The 17,432-nt window shown below is 56.4% G+C and overlaps 1 protein-coding gene across 1 annotated transcript in view; it reads left to right on the top strand.

Annotated features, from left to right (window-relative positions):
- The window catches only part of SLC9A3 (solute carrier family 9 member A3), a 63,991-nt gene that overhangs the window by 40,209 nt on the left and 6,350 nt on the right, over window positions 1–17,432 (top strand). Inside the window, exons 2-9 of the mRNA XM_003422777.3 lie at window positions 6,132–6,434; window positions 7,872–8,032; window positions 10,921–10,999; window positions 11,360–11,537; window positions 12,646–12,866; window positions 15,115–15,317; window positions 15,992–16,081; window positions 16,517–16,587. Of these exons, the coding sequence (XP_003422825.1) occupies window positions 6,132–6,434; window positions 7,872–8,032; window positions 10,921–10,999; window positions 11,360–11,537; window positions 12,646–12,866; window positions 15,115–15,317; window positions 15,992–16,081; window positions 16,517–16,587 (1,306 nt within the window). The remainder of the gene's footprint in view (window positions 1–6,131; window positions 6,435–7,871; window positions 8,033–10,920; window positions 11,000–11,359; window positions 11,538–12,645; window positions 12,867–15,114; window positions 15,318–15,991; window positions 16,082–16,516; window positions 16,588–17,432) is intronic.

The following is a 17,432-nucleotide window of genomic DNA, read 5'->3' as shown; positions in this document are numbered from 1 at the left end:
GTTGACCAAGTTGAAACACATTTTGGGAGGACACAGTCAATCCATAACAGCAACTGTGAGTGGTACTGTAGAAAACAGAAAAGACGGAAGGGGAGAGGGAGGGAGGGAGGGAGGGAGAGAGGGAAACAGAAAAAAAAAGAAACGAAGAAAATGGAAGAACCTAACCTAGAATAAAACGTAACCCAAGAAACAGAAGAAAAATCCCCACATGTGCTTTGTATAACAGAAGAATTATCCATCTACAAATTCAATAAAATAAGAGCTCAAAAATGAGACAATAAGCTAAGAAAATAGTTTGACATTATTAGTTCTGAAGAATAAATTTGAAACAGCTGGAACAGAACACAGACAACTTAAACTCAAACTGTCAGCAGGACAAAAAGGTTTGAGATCTCCTTAGTGAACACAGAGGATAAAATACCAAGACAGTAAATCATCAGAGAGCAGACAGCATAGTGATGTCCAGTGTAAGGTCACTGCCATCCGTAACTCAGAGGACCCAGCAAGCCAGACTGAAAATACACATTTGTTTATTTGTTCACTAGTGCTAATCGGCTTCTCCTGTGTGAGGGCACTATCCTGGGCAGTTGGGTCAATCGGTAGACAAAGTTCGAGGAGGTGCCATCTCCGGAGCATCTGTTCTGACCAGGCATAGATGACGACAGCGAATGCAGGGAGCAGGTAAATCACACGGCACATCAGAGGCGGTGAGCACCAGGGAAAAGAGGAGCAGAGCGGGTCAGCAGGCTGGGATGCTTCGAGGGGGATCCAGGGAGGTTTCAGGAACATTTTCTTGACGTGGAGGAAGAGCCGAAGCTGCAGGATGAAAGGGCATCCCCACCACCACCACTACCAGGAGACAGATCAAGAAAGTGAACATTAAGATATTGCCTTGTTACAAGAATGTTTTCAAGGATGAAAAAATTTCTCCCAGCAGCCGGACAAAAACAAATAAATGAGTTACTCACATGGATGAAAAAGATAAAAGCCAGGCTGGTCTGACCTTTCTCCACAGCACCACTCAAAGCCCCGATGATGGACAGGCTCCATGCAGGGTCCCATGGGAAGGTGTGTGTGACTCGAGACCCTGACCCAGCCAAACTTCTCTCAGACATCCCCAAACACAGAAGAAATTGGGAAATTAAGAGATGATGTAAGCCAGCCAATCCAGGGGAGAATCAACGATTTTAAAACTCAGGAAGAGAGGCTTTGGTTAAAGGGCAGTGGTGAGCACTGAATTCTTGCAATTGGAGAGAACAGCATCTCTGGGCAGAGCACGAAGGCTCTGAATCCTGTCACAGAAACAGTGTCACTGACCTAGAGTCGATGGGGGCAGCGGGTGCAGGAGCTGAGCCTTCTGGGTGCATCGAGGGATCTGTGGATGAGGTTCTCTGCCTCTGCCTAGTTCAGAGGGTGCTCAGGGGGCGGCCATGGCTGGGGGAGACTTTTTCTCTGACGTTAAGTCCTCAATTTCACATATATTTTTAAGGTCTTTTCTTCATTAAATTTCAGTAAAATTAAACTGAATGCCTTTTTATTTTGAAAAGCAAGAATAAATCATAAAAGTTTTAGTAGAAAATAAAGGAGTAGGAATGGCTTCTTAAAGCAAAACCCAGAACTCAGGAGCCTACAATAAGGGACTTATAAATTTAACTATGGCAACAGAGCATACCCGCAAGGAGTGAAACAACACAAACAAAGTGAGAAGACAAGCTACAGCATCTTGAAAGAGAAAACATCCCGCACCAGCCAACACAAAGGTCTGACTTCCCATTCCGTGAGGAACCACAGATCAAAGAAAAGGGCTACGAATAAATGGTCCACAAAAAGGGAAAAGAAATGTCACATCTGTGAAAGGATGCTCGGACCTCATTCATAAGAAGAGAATATTGACTCCAATCTACACGGGAAGTAGTTTTTCACCTGCTGAATGTGAGCTGTGTTGGAGACGAGATGGGGACTGGGGACCCCGCGTGGGTGGGATGTACCAGGCACTCCAAACTCAGCAATCAGCCCTCAAAATTAGAACTGCACATGCCTCTCGACCCATGTCCCGAACCCACCCTTCCAATATTCTTACGTATGTAGACAAAGGACCTGTGTGCTTGCAGGTGTTCTTTTCTACATTCTATACCATGGCAGAAGGTTGGAAATAGCGTAACTGCCCGTCAGCATATCTATCTTTTTTTAACACCAAGTCAAAAGTTCAAATTAATTTTTCTGTGGATTTTCAGGGGCTTACTTCTGAGCGAGGTTGTTTGGTCTGACGTCAGGCTGTTTCCTGTCCATTCATTTTCCAAATTAATAAGATTTTATAGTAACCAGCTGCCATATGGAACTGTGGCCAGGATCAGGCCTATAGTGTTGAAGAGTACTTTGAGTTCCTAAAGTGCAAAGTTTTGTTTTTGTTTTTGTTGTTGTCGTGTTGAAGATAAGCCTGGTTTCCACACACCTGCCCTGCCCTGCTGGCACACTACCAAACCCCACAGTGCCCAGAGTGAATTCATAATGATCTGAATTATGAATCTGAATTATCGCTTTCTGACTTTGGAAGAGATTGTGGATAAAAGTCTACCTGAGCAAATCGTACTGAAGCCAGCTCTGAGGGGCCGTCACCCTCACTGCCACCCAAGTCAAGGGAACTTTCCGAGCTCTCCCTAATCCGACCCAAGGCTGGCCCAGGCACCTGCTGACCAGCCGTGCACATCTCGTGAGAACATATTGTCTCTTTTGATCACTGGAATTTTATCCTCCAAGAGGCACCAAAGGCTCACCAGCCTCCCACGCCACTCTATAAGCTTTAATGGAGAAGCACTTTTCCCCAGCTCATCCCCAGGCATGTGACCCTGAAATGGGGACAGAAATGAGTGAGAAGGGGGTAGAAAATGCAGTCCAGCAGGACCTCGCCAGATCTGAAGTGGTGGTTACCCCACCCTGTGTAGGACATCAGCCGGTGGACCTGCACATGGACCCCACAGCCACAGAAGAGCATGGCTGAGCTGGGAGTCCACTGGGGATTCTTGTGGGGTGAGGGGTGTGGGTAAAACACTGCTCCATCCCAAACAGAAAGCATGCTTAGTAGCCGGATCTTTCTAAACACAGGTCCTTGGTACCAAGCCTGACTTTTGCACGGAAGGAAAGAAAATGACAAATGAACTAGAAGGTTCTTGACTGGGGGTGGGGGTGCGGGAGCACGTGCTTGGTCCTTCCCATGACAGCCAAGTGGGCAGGTGTCGGAGCCCACCAAGCACCGAGAGAATGTCACAGCACAGCTCCCTGGTGGCCCAGCCAGGACCTGGGAGATCTGAGTGTCTGGCGGTGGGATCTGGGGCCCACCAGGATTCTCCTATCATGTCCTGGGAGAAGCCACTTGAGAGCTGCCTGCATTCTCCCATCATGCACCTGGTATAACTGTCTGGGGCCCACAGGGACTCTCCCATTATGCCCTGGGAGCAGCCATCTGAGAGCTGCCTGGATTATCTCATCATGCCCTGGGAGCTGCCAGAATTGTCCCATCATGCTGCAGGTGATCCATCTGGTACAGTGCACAAGTGCAGAGGAAGTTTCCCCCCTTGGAGGAAGGGCAGATATTCCTCGCAAGTCGTTTCCCAAAGCTCGGAGATACTGGAACTGGTGTCCTGCATGTGGCTCCCCTGACAACTGTGGGGACCAGGGCATGGAGCTGATGGGGGTGGGGGATATTTTTGAGGTTGCAATGGCTCCACCAGGTGGTCCAGGCAACGCTGAGACCTGAGACCGGGGACCTGGACCACATGGGACACCTGCACTTCCTTACCCACACCATTACCTCTTCCGAGCCTGGGGAGGTCACCCCTGGAGGAACAGGAGCCTTTGAACCCTCCAGATGTTCCCCTGCTGGCATACCGGGCAATGGCACCTCACACCTGCAAGGGCAACCAGACCATTGAGGTTGGGGGCTCCTGGGAACCGGTCCTCCGTGTTGCCCCAGGTGCCTTACCCCTGTGATGCATTAGTCATGGTGCCACCTATCCGGGCTTCCCAGGTATTCTGGCCATTCAGGAGTGGTTTATATACCAGGTCCCCAGGAGAACCCCAGAGAGGGGAGCAGAGTCCCTGCCCAGGCCCCTTTTGACCTGTGGCAATTCTAGAGGGAAAAGTGGAGCCTTGATCAGAACACAAGTTGTGCAACCAGGGCTTGGGGGATGGGGGGGTATCTGTGAGGCCCAGCGCAGTGTGGGCAGCTCTGAAAGCTTGTCCACCTGACAGGGAAGGTGCCCTCTCCACCCTCAGTCACCTGCAAAGAACCTGATTGGATGCTCACTGGGAGGAGTGCCTCTCCCTGGCTGCCAGCCCCTCTGAGGAGGTGGGGCTTGGTGCCCCTGAGACCCCCAACCACAGCCTTCTCCGCCTCCTGCACTCGGGGGGCCATGATGGACTGCGGCTAAAAGCAGTTAAAAAAAAAATAGCCACAAGTCACCTCAATGCCGGAGCCCAGGGCAGTCAAGAAAAGCCAGAGCTTGGTAGGAGCCCAGAGACTGCAAGAGGTCCCCAAAGGGACAAACCCAGGGAGGGCACCGGGTTTTCACCTGTGCAAACATCGATGCCTGTGTGGGGCCGTCCACAAAAAAGTATTAGCAACAACAATGAGAACAGCCCTCCTCCCCTGGGCCTGCAGGGAGCGCTCCTTTGAGATGTCCGAAGTCTGTGCCGGACTCCATAATTATGGTAAAGGACACAGTCTGGGAGTGGGTGGAGCTGACCTGGTTAAGCAGCGGAGTGGGATGAGAACCCGCCAAACCCTGAGACAGGAGGACGAGAAGCAGGGCAGCCCCATGTGCCAATTCTGAGGTGCGGCAGGGCCAGCCAGGGTTCACCGTGGTGATGGGGGCCCTCACACAGCGCCCACTTTACTGAGCCTGGCCCCTCTGTTGTTGCCCCATTTCAGCCAGCGGTTGGTGTCCTCCCCGATGAGCTAAGGCTATCCCAGGAGATAACTCTCTTGAATTTCAAAGCCTCGCAGTAAGAACAACATTAATGAATGAAAAAGATAATTAATCCCATGTATTGTTTTTTTATTGCCTGAGCCAAACAAAGTCAGCCTCTTTTGTCCGCATTCCAACTATTTTGAAATCAAGCTTAACATAGGAGCTCTTATCTCCTCTTTCTCTGAGTCTTAAAATAGAACAAGAGAAGCTGGCCCTGGCAGGCCTCGAAGCTCTGCTCCCCTGGCGGAGGGTCAAGGTGCATCTCTCTCACATCCTAGTGGGCTGACAGCAGACTAGGGGAGCCGAGGAGGCGGGGGCATCTCCTGGGGGTGTCTCCACGGCCCCGCTTTTTACCCTGGAAGGGAGAATTCGGGGAATGAGAGGCCACTTCTTGTTGGAAGATGTTGGAGACCCTGGCCTTGGGCCCCAAGGAGTCAGGCAGAGTGGCTGGTGGGAGGCGGCTCTAGGTGGCTCAGGAATGAGTTAGGCTGAGGTCTGTCGTGGTCCCCAGGTGCAGTACCTGGGAATGGATGGAGTGGGGTTCCCACTCCAAGGTCAGGGCCAGCTGAACCACGCTTGGAGGGCAGTCAGGCTAGTGGGGCAGAATCCCAGGGCTGAGAGCCGTTGGAGGGGGCCCTAGGTGTGTCAGACGGCACCTTAGCCCCGAGAAGGGCCCTGTCTCCCTCCTCCCCATCACTGTGAGTCAGCACGTTCCCCAGCTCTCCATCCCCCACGGTGGTCAGCCCAGATGTGGCCCCCACACAGCCCTGCCTCTCCCATGAGGAGGATCCAGGGGCAGCCGGTGAGCAGCAGACACACAGGTCGCCCAGAGCATGTTGCCTTCCCCTCCCAGCCAGTGTCCCTCCCAGGCTTCGTCTCCCATGGTCCCTGCACCTGTGTGCGTTCACAAAGCCCCATAAGTGAAAAAACTCGGGAGGGGGAAAGAGGTCCCAACTGTGAGGGCTGGACCCCACAGTCAGCCACATTGCCGGCGAGCCCAGGCTCAGCCAGATGCACACTCACTGGCCCCCCGACACCCTGGGGCTGCCAGGGCAGGGGGTGACACTCAGTGTCTGGCTGTGGGCAGGGACTCGGGTGGGTGGGCGCGGTGGGCCGTCACATCTGGGCAGGAGTCCTGCTCATACTCAGCCCCTCTCCCTGCAGTGTTCCACCTGTCACACAAGGTCACCAGCGTGGTCCCCGAGAGCGCACTCCTCATTGTGCTGGGCCTGGCGCTGGGTGGCATCGTCTGGGCAGCCGACCATTCTGCCTCCTTCACGCTCACACCCACCCTCTTCTTCTTCTACCTGCTGCCACCCATCGTGCTGGACGCCGGCTACTTCATGCCCAACCGCCTCTTCTTTGGCAACCTGGGCACCATCCTGCTCTATGCTGTCATCGGCACCGTGTGGAATGCCGCCACCACTGGCCTGTCCCTCTACGGCGTCTTCCTCAGTGGGGCGATGGGTGAGTGTGGGCCGGACGGGGGGAAGCAGGACCACGGACTTGGAATGTGGGAATGTGTTGTTTATGTAAACCATGCCCTGTGTGTCTAGACTGAGGTCCCGTCCACAAGTGGCCTCCACCTGACCCGTGAAAACCAGGAGAGCCCTGCGTGTAGGGTCCTGCCTTCACCTTACCTGTGAGAGCCAGGGGAGCCCTGCACATAGGGTCCCACCTTCACCTGATCCGTAAAAACCAGGGGAGCCCTACATGTAGGGTCCTGCCTTCACCTTACCTATGAGAGCCAGGGGAGCCCTGCACATAGGGTCCCGCCTTCACCTGACCTATAAGAACCAGGGGAGCCCTGCACGTAGGGTCCCACCTGCACATAGAGTCCCACCTTCACTTGACCTGTGAAAAGGGCCCCAGCTCCTCTCCTGTTGCCATCCCAGCCAGCTACACATTCTGGGTGCTTCACAACTGTCGTTGGCCTCTTTGGGCTGAGATTACCACCTGCCTTCCAGCATGGGAGCTGGGTGCTGTCTCCCCAGCAGCCGCCTCCACATGCTGAAAGTGCCAGGGGCCTACCTCACTTTGCACCATGGTGCTGGAGGTGAGGGGGTGGTCTGCCTCCCCATCACTGTGCCCTGGGAAGCCCCCTGTGCTCCCACCACAGAGCCAGTCACAGAGGCATCCCAGTGCAGCATCTCAGGCAGAGCACCCCACAGCCCCAGCTTTTGCTGAGACCCCAGTTGCTCGGCAGCAAGGAACCACAAGAGAGGAGACCAAAGGTCCCTGGCTGGATAATCACCCCCGGTGCATCATCACCTGGGGACTTTGTCCTCAGACACAGCGACCACATGTGCTCCTGGAGCCTGCCAACATCTGATGCTGGGGCCATCCCTGCACCTGGGGTGAGCCTGGGGCCACACACCTGGCCCAGTCCTCACCAGGCCTAACAGTGGCTCAGCGGGCTGACAGTGCAGGGCTGCCGTGTGACCATGCTGTGCTTAGGGTGGTCGTGGTCTCTCAGGCCAGGGCACAAACTCTGGGGCTGGCACCTGCTCTCTACTTCCCGAGGTCCCACCCCCTCTGAGCTCAAGTGTTGGGGTCCGTGGAGCTCACTGCCTTGAGCAGACTAGGAGGCTGGGGCCAGCATGGAGCAGAGTAGTGAGAGAGGGCAGCCTGAAGGTCTTCTGGGAAGTGATGGGTGGTTGGCTTTGTGTAGACAGCTGGGTTGTCCCCTTGGGGGAGACAGGCCTTTCTTGAACTGCTGGGCACTGTGGGGCCAGTGGGAGGGGCCAGCTGTCTGACCAGGTCTCACAGCCTGCCAGCCCCATTGGCACCCAAGCCCCCACGGGTCACCAGGCCTTAGCCAGCCCAGGAGGAGGATGCGGGCTGACCTCCTCTCCCTGCAGCCTCACCTCTCAGCCCCCAGAAAGCTGACTGTCTGTCTTCCAGGGGACCTGAACACCGGCCTGCTGGACTTCCTGCTGTTCGGCAGCCTGATCGCGGCTGTGGACCCTGTGGCAGTGCTGGCTGTGTTCGAGGAGGTGCATGTCAATGAAGTCCTGTTCATCATTGTGTTTGGGGAGTCACTGCTGAATGATGCTGTCACCGTGGTGAGTGGGGGGTTGCTGCTGAACGGCGCTGTCACTGTGGTGAGTGGGGAGGCATGGGGGAGGCATGGGAGTCACCGTCACATGGAGGACAGAGTGCCTGCCTGCAGTGCACCCCTTCCAGCTCTGCATGGCCACTGCTATGAGGAGCCCCGTGTTTGTGGGGAGCCGCAGGGTCTCAGCTGGCACCCCACAGCCACTGTACCAGTGTCCCCGTGCCACTAAGCGGGTCACCACAGAGGCACTTCTACGCAGTCACCCTCACCTTCCACATAGGTTGACTGTGTGCCTCCTTGTAACTCAGAGTAACTGGTTGTTTGGATGGGGAGATTCCTCTACTCTCTGGTAATTCAGACATTCCTAGTGCCACCTTGGAGCCCTGGTGGCGCCATGGTTAAGAGCTTGGCTGCCAACCAAAAGGTCAGTAGTTCGAATCCACCAGCCACTCCTTGGAACCCTATGGGACAGCTCTACCCTGTCCTGTAGTATTCCTATGCCTAGGAATCGACTCAATGGCGATAGGTTTTAGTGCGCCTTCTCATCCTTCCCCACCTGCAGCCCCGCACGCAGCACTGCTTGTCTCTTGAGCAGTGGCTCCTCAGCTTTTGATCCTTCAGAGACAGGTGGCAAGTAGAGCAGCGAGCTTCATACAGCGATGTCAGGCTGCTGCTGACAGGTTCTGCCCAGAGATAATGTTTTAGGGTGCTGGGGAAGACCCTCATGCCCTCCTGCTAGCCCTTTCCACCCGGTGCTGGGACCCCGCTACCCTGGCACAGTCAGCCTTGGCTGCATGGTCCCAGAGCAAAACCCACACTGCAGAATGCTGAGGGGGAGACAAGGGGGCCTGTGAGGCATCGTGGCCCGGCTCTGCATCTCCACCTCTGTGTCCTTTGATGTCAGCACCTGCTCAGTTGCCCTTGCTAATCGCTGAGGTTCTGAGTTGTGCTTGTTGTCTGTTTTTAAATAGAAATGGCAGTTGGGGTGGTCCTCTCTCGCTCTCTGCTGAACACAGCCATCTGGGGCAGGCGGAGGGGTGCTCACTGCTGACCCCTCTGCTGGTTCTCAGTCCTCAGTTAGGCAGGGGAAGAGGGTCTGGTTAGGTTCCGGGAGAGTCTCACCACCCGTCTGTGCCCGGAGGGCCACCTCCCAATTTGGAGGTGAGCAGGAGCGAGGACTGGCTAGTGCTATGGATGCGGCACGGGGCACCTGGACACCAGGTGACTCCCATTACGGGGCATTGCAGTGACAATGCCTCACAGGATCAAACTGGACTAGGACTGGCTCTCCTCAGGGACAACCTCACACAAGCCTAAGTCATGCAGCTCCTAGTTCCCCACAGAGAGGATGGTATGTTTCCCCAGGCCTCTGGAGAAATTGGGAGGGTCGAGGGCTGGTGGCTGCAGATTCAGCCTTTGGCTGGTCACACTTGGGGGTGCGTCAGGGCTCCACATGGACAGGCGGGTGTGCATGATGTCCATAGTGGTTGCGGGGCCACATAGTCTCCGTGTGAGTCAACAGGGGACGCGTGAGATGAGCTCGGCCTCTCGGAGGTGAATCACTGCGCAGCCTGAGCCCACCAGGCACCTTCTTGGTACCGAGCATGCAGCAGGTATGTCTGACTGGTAATGCCTGCCCAGGGCCAGCAGACTCTGGAGACACATGACAGGTGGGGGGCCTACCTAGAGATCCTTGTGGCTCACCCAGTTGGTGCTCCAGCCCCTCCTTATGGGCCATTTGCCATGGAGTTGGCCCCAACATGTCAGAGTATAACTGTGCTCCACAGGGTTTTCAGTGATTTTACAGAAGTAGATTGCCAAGCCTTTCATTCAAGGTACCTCTGGGTGGACTTGAACCTCCAGCTTTTCAGTTAGCAGTGAGCGCATTCACCATTTGCAACTCCGAGGGCCCCCCTTTATCATTCAGGACAGTGAAGGATCTGAGGGTGTCACTAGAATGTGATACCAGGGCCACCAGTTGGAGCTCTGTATTCATCTGATGAATAATTGTACATTCTTGGGGAGCGTGAGAACTAACATGAGGCTCCCTCAGATATGCAGCACGGGGCTTGCAGCCAGCGCCTGCATTGTGGGTGGGCTTTCGTGGCCTCTGTGGAGCCATGGCGTTCTCTTTGTTTCCTAAAGGAGGCTCTGGCCTTCTTTGGGGGAAGCTGGGCTGTGGCTCCTGGGACCTGGGCAGGGGCCGCTTGCCGTGACCCCACACTACCCTGCATCCCCAAACCCAGCCAGGCTTCCCTTCCAAACAGCCCTCCACTCTCTGCTGTTTGGGGTCCATGCCCCATGACAGACCTAAGGGCACAGAACCGGGGCAAAGGGGCAGGGATTATGTCCGAGGGGACTTGCAGCCCCTGCTGGGATAAGGCAGTGGTTCTGGGCCAGGGGCACAGTCTCTCAGCTCAGAAACACAGTTGTCTCCACACCCTGGTAAGGGCACGGCACCATGACATACTGTTGGGATAGGGTTTAAATGTCAACATGCAAAGGCTATGGGGCATGATCCACAGTCCCAAGTCCACACAACAGCAGCATCATTAAAGATGAAACAGTGGGTAGTCCTCGGAAGTGAAATGGATGGTAGCATGAACTAGTTCAGCTTAGTGGCCACCCCACTTGCCAGAGCAGAAACAGGCTGGCTTTGCTCTGGAAGGTTCTACTTCCTTCCAGAATGTTCTCTGCCTCATGCATTCCACCTTCAGCTTCATTCTGGGCCTTCATCCTGTTGACTGTTATTGCCCCATGATGATTTTCCTCCCAACAGCTTTCAGTTCCCAGGTAGATGGCTACTTTGGTGCTTCACTCCAGACCCCAGCCCTCTCAAGGGGCAGGCACGGACCAAGGTGACCAGATGTCTCCTCTGGCCTTCTCGCCCCTCAGGTTCTGTACAACGTGTTCGAATCCTTCGTGACGCTGGGCGGTGACAATGTGACCGGTGTGGACTGTGTGAAGGGCATAGGTGTGTAGCAGGGGGTCACACAGGCCCCATGCAGAGCTGGGGCACTAAGGCCTTGTTTGCAGATGAAGGTGGAGGGCGTGGTTCCTGGGCCTCGCTGGGCTTCAGCAGGCCCCCGAGTGCCAGGTCCTCACTCCCAGCCCACACCCCACAGGCCACGTCTTCCATGATGAGGAGGGGCTCAGAGCACCCTCCCATCCCGTGCTGGGACCAGACCCACTGTTAGAGAGAGTGGATAATCGGCCCCTTGTCTTGGGCTGGTGGGCGTCTCTGAGGGGGTTCTTGCGGGACAGCTGGGACAAGAAGGACCAGCAGCGGCACAAAGAGCCTTTCACGGGTCTCAGTCAGTGCCTGTGTCCACAGTGTCCTTCTTCGTGGTGAGCCTGGGGGGCACGCTGGTAGGGGTCATCTTTGCCTTCCTGCTGTCCCTGGTGACACGCTTCACCAAGCACGTCCGCATCATCGAGCCCGGCTTCGTCTTCGTCATCTCCTACCTGTCCTACCTCACCTCTGAGATGCTGTCTCTGTCGGCCATCCTGGCGTAAGTCCCCATGGCGTGAACCCAAATGGTGGAATCAGGTAGTCATGCCAAACCACCCCAGCAGGGACACGGCCTGGAGGTGCTACCGGCGCCAGGGGCCTCAGGGATCTGGCTTGGAGTCTCTCATGAGGGTTTCAAGAGAAAGATAGGAAGGGAAGACAAGGGCAGGCAGGTGCAGCAGCAGCCTCACCTGCACAGCCCAGAGGAAACTCACCCGAAGGACAAGGGAGTGAGGCTGGGGCCTGCGTTGGTCTGTTCAGACAGGCGAGTGAAATGGCAAAAGTGTGCTTCCCCGCTGGCCTCGCCAGCCGCCCCGCTTCCCCAAGGTGGGAAAATGTGTTGATTATTTGACTCTTTGTACGCACTGGGGAAAGTGTTGACATTGTCAGAGACTTACCTGCTGCTGGCTTCAGGGCTCACTCTGAGCAACACTTTCTAAGTGTTCTTGGAGACAGAAAGAGGGAGCAAGCATCTTGGACTGAGCTTGCAAGAGAGTTAGCTCCAGAAACGTCTTGTCTGACCCCTTCCCCAGCCTGTGAGATGAGGGGGCAGCTAGTACCCCTACATGTCCTGCAGGTGCCCAGGGGCTTTGCCCCATCCCCCTCCCTTCAGGGCAGAGCTGGCTGACTGGACCCCACAGGGCAACGACCTGAATCTATAATGTAGGTTGTGGAGGCTCGTAAACAGATACTTATAAGACATGTGCAAGGGCACAGAGCTGTCTTGCCCAGGGAGTGGGGAGGCCAGTGGCAGCCCCAACCTGCCCAGAGCTGGGGTTGGCAGCCTCCTGAGCACAGCGAGCTGGGAAGTGGGGCTGTGCAGCTCTGGGAGGCGTTGGCAGGCCTGAGCCCGAGGGCTGAGGGTACACAGAGAAGGCTGGCCCCGAGGAGGGTGGGCACCCATCCAGAAATGCAGAGCCTTTAATGTGGCTGGACAGGCTGGGGTTGGGCCTTGGAAATAGGCCCCTTATGCCCAGAGCCAGGCCCTGCTGGGAGCCCCGGGATGGGCAGCCCCAGAGAGCGGGCTCCTGGTCCAGACCTGCCCCAAGTGGGAACAGCCAGGCTGGGTCCCAACCTCACGTCCTTCCACATTTCATCTTGTCACCCAGGATAACTTTCTGTGGCATCTGCTGCCAGAAGTATGTGACGGCCAACATCTCAGAGCAGTCAGCTACCACAGTGCGCTACACCATGAAGATGCTGGCCAGTGGGGCTGAGACCATCATCTTCATGTTCCTGGGCATCTCAGCTGTGGACCCCCTCATTTGGACCTGGAACACAGCCTTCGTGCTCCTGACGCTGGTCTTCATCTCCGTGTACCGCGCCATCGGTGCGGATCAGCGGGTGATGGCTAGTGATGGAGGGTGGCGGTGGGTGATAGAGGGTGATGAAAAGTAATGGTGGGAGATGGCAAGTGATGGGGGTGATGGTGGGAAATGACAGGTGATGGAGGGGGATGGAAGGGGATGGAGGCAATGGAGGGAGATTGAGGGGGATGAAGGGTGATGCAGGGTGATGGAGGGGGAAGGAGGGGGATGGAGGGGGATAGAGGGGGATGGGGGTATGGAGGATGATGGAAGGGGATGGAGGGGGATGGAGGGTGATGGAAGGGGATGGAGGGGGATGGAGGGTGTTGGAGGGTGATGGAGGAAGATGGAAGAGGATGGAGGGGGATGGGGGAGATGGAAGGAGGTGGAGGGGGATGGAGGGTGATGGAGGGGGACGGAGGGTGATGGAGGCCGATGGAGGGGGATATAGGTAAATAGAAGGCAGTGGTGGGCAGAAGCAAAAGGGCAATGGCAGGTGACCTGGGCTGTGCCTTCAGGGGCAGGGCCAGGAAAGCCTGTGCAAATGAAGGAAGGGGCTTTTGTCATAGCGTCCAGGCTCCCTCCCGGTGTACAGCAGAATCCAGAGCCCCTGTTGAGCAGCCACCTTAGGCTCCTCCCGGCCATCCTCAGAGCCCTCATGACCCCATGGCTGACATCCTGCAAGGGGCAGAGGAGGGACTACAGTGGGCCCAGCCGTGGTGACAGCCTGAGGGCCAGGATGGAATAGTCCAGAGCCTCAAGGGTGCTGGCTTAGGGTGCCTCATTGGGTTGCACACTGCCTTACTCTGAGGACAAGCCTGAGTGAGGCTGGGGAGACTGAGCTTAGGCCAGCATCCAGCCATTTGCCCAGAGCCCCTGGTCCCTGCCTGGTACCCGATTACCGGAGACTGGTGTGTGGGCGCTGCAGAACAAGAGTCCACCCAGGACTGACCCCCACCTCTAGGGCACAAAGGCCGCCAGAAAGAAATGTCACGGGGGGGGGCAGCCTGCCACTGTGTCTGCCGCCCCCACGCCGTGGCATCCAGAGCCCCACAAAGACTCTCAGTCAGCGGGTGTGAGGCGGCAGAGATGCTGTGGGGGGTAGTCACAGACCCTGAGGTTTTCCAGACTCCACACACAACCCCTGAGCAGTGTGATTGTGTAGCGGCCACTTGGGGTGGGAGGAGAAAGCCCTCCCCCTTGAGGGTGGCAGCAACCATGGCCTGGAGGGACGAGGGTGAGTCTGAGATGTGACAGGACTGCGGTCAGCTGGGGCAAGGGCGCGGGTTCCTTTCGGGAAATACTCTGTGGGAGCCCCATTGCTACGTCACTGGCCAACATGTGGTGTCCTCCATGGGACCTCCGCAGGGCCCTTGCCTGCCAGGGATGGCCAGCGTCTGAGGATCTTGGAGCGGCTGTCACAAAGGGCCACACAAAACCAAAAATCCCCATTGCCGTCGAGTCGATTCTGACTCATAGAGACCCTGTAGGACAGAGTAGAACTGTCCCATAGAGTTCCCAAGGAGTGCCTGGTGGATTCGAACTGCTGACCTTTTGGTTAGCAGAGGTAGCTCTTAACTACTGTGCCACCAGGGTTTCTAAGCACCACACACTGGAAGGCTTATAAGAGCAGAAATCTGTTGTCTCAGCTTCTGGAGGCCAGAAGTCCAAGATCAGGGTGTCAGCAGGGCTGTGCTCTCTCCAGAGGCTCTAGGACCATCTTCCTTGTCCCTCCCACTTCTAGTGGCCCCAGGCGTTCCTTGTGACAGCTGCAGCGTGGTGCAGTACCCTTCCTGTGTCTCCCTGTCTCTGTGTTCTCTTCTTGTATAGGGACACCACACACGTGGGGTGAGGACCCCCGCTAGGTCCCTGGGTGGCACACACAGTTTGCGCTCGACTACTGACCTAAGACTGACGGTTTGAACCCCCTCAGCTGCTCTGCAGAAGAAAGGCCTGGCAACCTGCTTCTGTAAAGATTACAGCCAAGAAAACTCTATGGAGCAGTTCTACTCTGTACACTTGGGGTGGCCATGAGTCAGAATCTCCTTGATGGTAACTGATTTCCCTTTTCTCCCTCTCCGGTGTGACCTCATGTTAATCTGACAGCACCTTCAAAGACCCTAATTCCAAATAGGGTCACCTTCACAGTTACCAGGTTAGGACTTTAACATAGATTTTGGGAGACCTCTGACCCACGGCACCAGGCCCTTGTGGACAGCTGCAGGGTAGTGAGAGGCTACCAGGTGCTGAGCGCACACTTCCACCCCTCAGGTGTGGTCCTGCAGACGTGGGTGCTGAACCGGTACCGGATGGTGCAGCTGGAGATCATCGACCAGGTGGTCATGTCCTATGGCGGTCTGCGTGGGGCCGTGGCCTACGCCCTGGTGGTCCTCCTGGACAAGAACAAGGTCAAGGAGAAGAACCTCTTTGTCAGCACCACCATCATCGTGGTCTTCTTCACTGTCATCTTCCAGGTGAGGCCTCCTCACCCCCAGTCCGGGGCTGCGTGAGGCCCCTCCCGGCCCGCTCTGGGCTGAGCAGACTGCCCATTGAGCAGCTCTCCACACCTGGCCTGCTCTCCTGTCTGCAGCACCCAAGTCCAAGGGGCCAAGGGAAGCAGTGTCAGCTGTGCGGGCGCCTCACGACCCAGTGGGGCGAGGCGCCGGCCCTAATTGGATTTTATAATTTTAGTAACTAGGAACGTTTTATAGGTTCTCCTGAGGCCCACAAGGGATGCCACAGTTTGTCCTAGAATGTTCTTCCTGGTGTCACTGATTAACAGGGCCTGGTTAACGTCACACTGGCATTTCCAGCTCCCCGGCAGGCACCCGTTGTGCTGTGGCAGTGGCTAACCCAAGAGCAGCTGCCAGGACAAGGGGCACTGGCCTGCCCCTCCCCCACGGGGTTGCTGTGGGATCGTCTCCCTGGGAACTGCCCATGCCGGGCCCATGGGCCCTCACTGCAGCAGCTTAGGGTGCAGCCGCCGGTCTTGGGGGCCTCACAGAGTGGGGAGCTCATGGGGCTCCATGGGGACCTATGGGGGCTGGGGGCTCATGGAGGCCAGCTGCTCGCTCCTGCCCCAGGAGCCCAAGTGGGACATGGGGGCCTGGGTCCCCTGCCCCCAGGGTCACTGTGCCCTGTCCCCCAGGGCCTGACCATCAAGCCCCTGGTGCAGTGGCTGAAGGTAAAGAGAAGCGAGCATCGGGAGCCCAAGCTCAACGAGAAGCTTCATGGCAGGGTGAGGGGGGCAGGGTCCTGGGGGCCGGGGGCACTGGGGGCTGGGTAAGGGGGTAGGGGGGCACTGGGGGCTGGGTGAGGGGCCGGGGGGGCACTGGGGGCTGGGTGAGGGGCCGGGAGGGCACTGGGGGCTGGGTGAGGGGCCGGGGGGGCACTGGGGGCTGGGTGACGGGCTGGGGGGGCACTGGGGGCTGGGTGAGGGGGGCAGGGGCCTGGCGCCCGAGGGTGGTAGGGGGGCTGGGGGCTGGCTGAGGGGCTGGGGGTGGCATTGAGGAGGATTGAGGAGTAAGTTGGGGGAGAGGGAGGGAGGCCAGGGGAAAAGGAGGGGGATAGGTGGATAGATGAGGTGAGGGTAGAGGTGAGGGGAAAGGGTGGAGGCTGGGCTGGGCTGGGCTGGGCCGACCCAGTGTTGCTAACCAGTATCTCCCCTGGAAAGGCCTTCGACCACATCCTCTCGGCCATTGAGGACATATCAGGCCAGATAGGACACAATTACCTCAGAGACAAGTGAGTGGCTTAAACCACCCCCAACTGGACTGATGGAGGATATTAAGAATTTCTGTCCCTCCCCGCCCCACACACCTGCCGCCCCACCACCAGCGGCCCTCACATAGGACCACTGACATCTGGAAACCAGGTGCCACCTAGGTTCTGGGGAACTCTGCAACTAGGATGAGCTAGGAGGCCACCCACACAACATATCTGGGCCCAGGCTGGTTCGACTCCTGTGGTGCTAGGTTGGGGAGCAAGGACATCCCCCGTCCCACGTAAGCTTGGGATGCCAGGTGCACACAGGCCGCAATGTGAGGGTCTGAGGGTCACACAGCCATTGCGGCGGGTTGGGGGGTGGTCGCTGAGCAAGTCAGAGGCAGGGCCACGACCTTCCTGCTTCCCAGGTGCAAAGAAAATTAATTCCAAGTCATCAAGATATTTGGGAATTGAAAATTGAGAAAATATGCCATTTCCCACATGGCATGAACACGGGAAAGCTTTGGTAGCCTCCAGTCGTCTTTTTAATCATGAAACTGAAATCCTGGGTTTATATTTTATTTTAAAAATGCATTTGACACTTAAAACTACAATAAATCTAGTCATTAAAGCCCTTAAAATACACACCAGTTGGTTCCTGTTTCATTAAATAATTGTGTATGTTTGAAGTTGAAGAAAACAGCCAGTGAGCATGACTGTGTGGCTTCAGAAAAGTGAACGAGGATTCTCTGCCCATTAGGACAGAGCACGAGGCAGTGGCGGCCCTGGGCCCCCGGCTCTCTGATGGCCACTCCTGTGATCTCAGAAGGCACTGCTGGAATTGGCTTAGGCTCCTTGGCAGGCAGACCAGATTAGCGTGACCG

This window comes from Loxodonta africana, chromosome 2 (assembly GCF_030014295.1).
Source record: "Loxodonta africana isolate mLoxAfr1 chromosome 2, mLoxAfr1.hap2, whole genome shotgun sequence".
Lineage (NCBI taxonomy): Eukaryota > Metazoa > Chordata > Mammalia > Proboscidea > Elephantidae > Loxodonta > Loxodonta africana.
The sequence above is the reverse complement of the archived record's forward strand: the minus strand, read 5'-3'. Positions and strand labels throughout refer to the sequence as shown.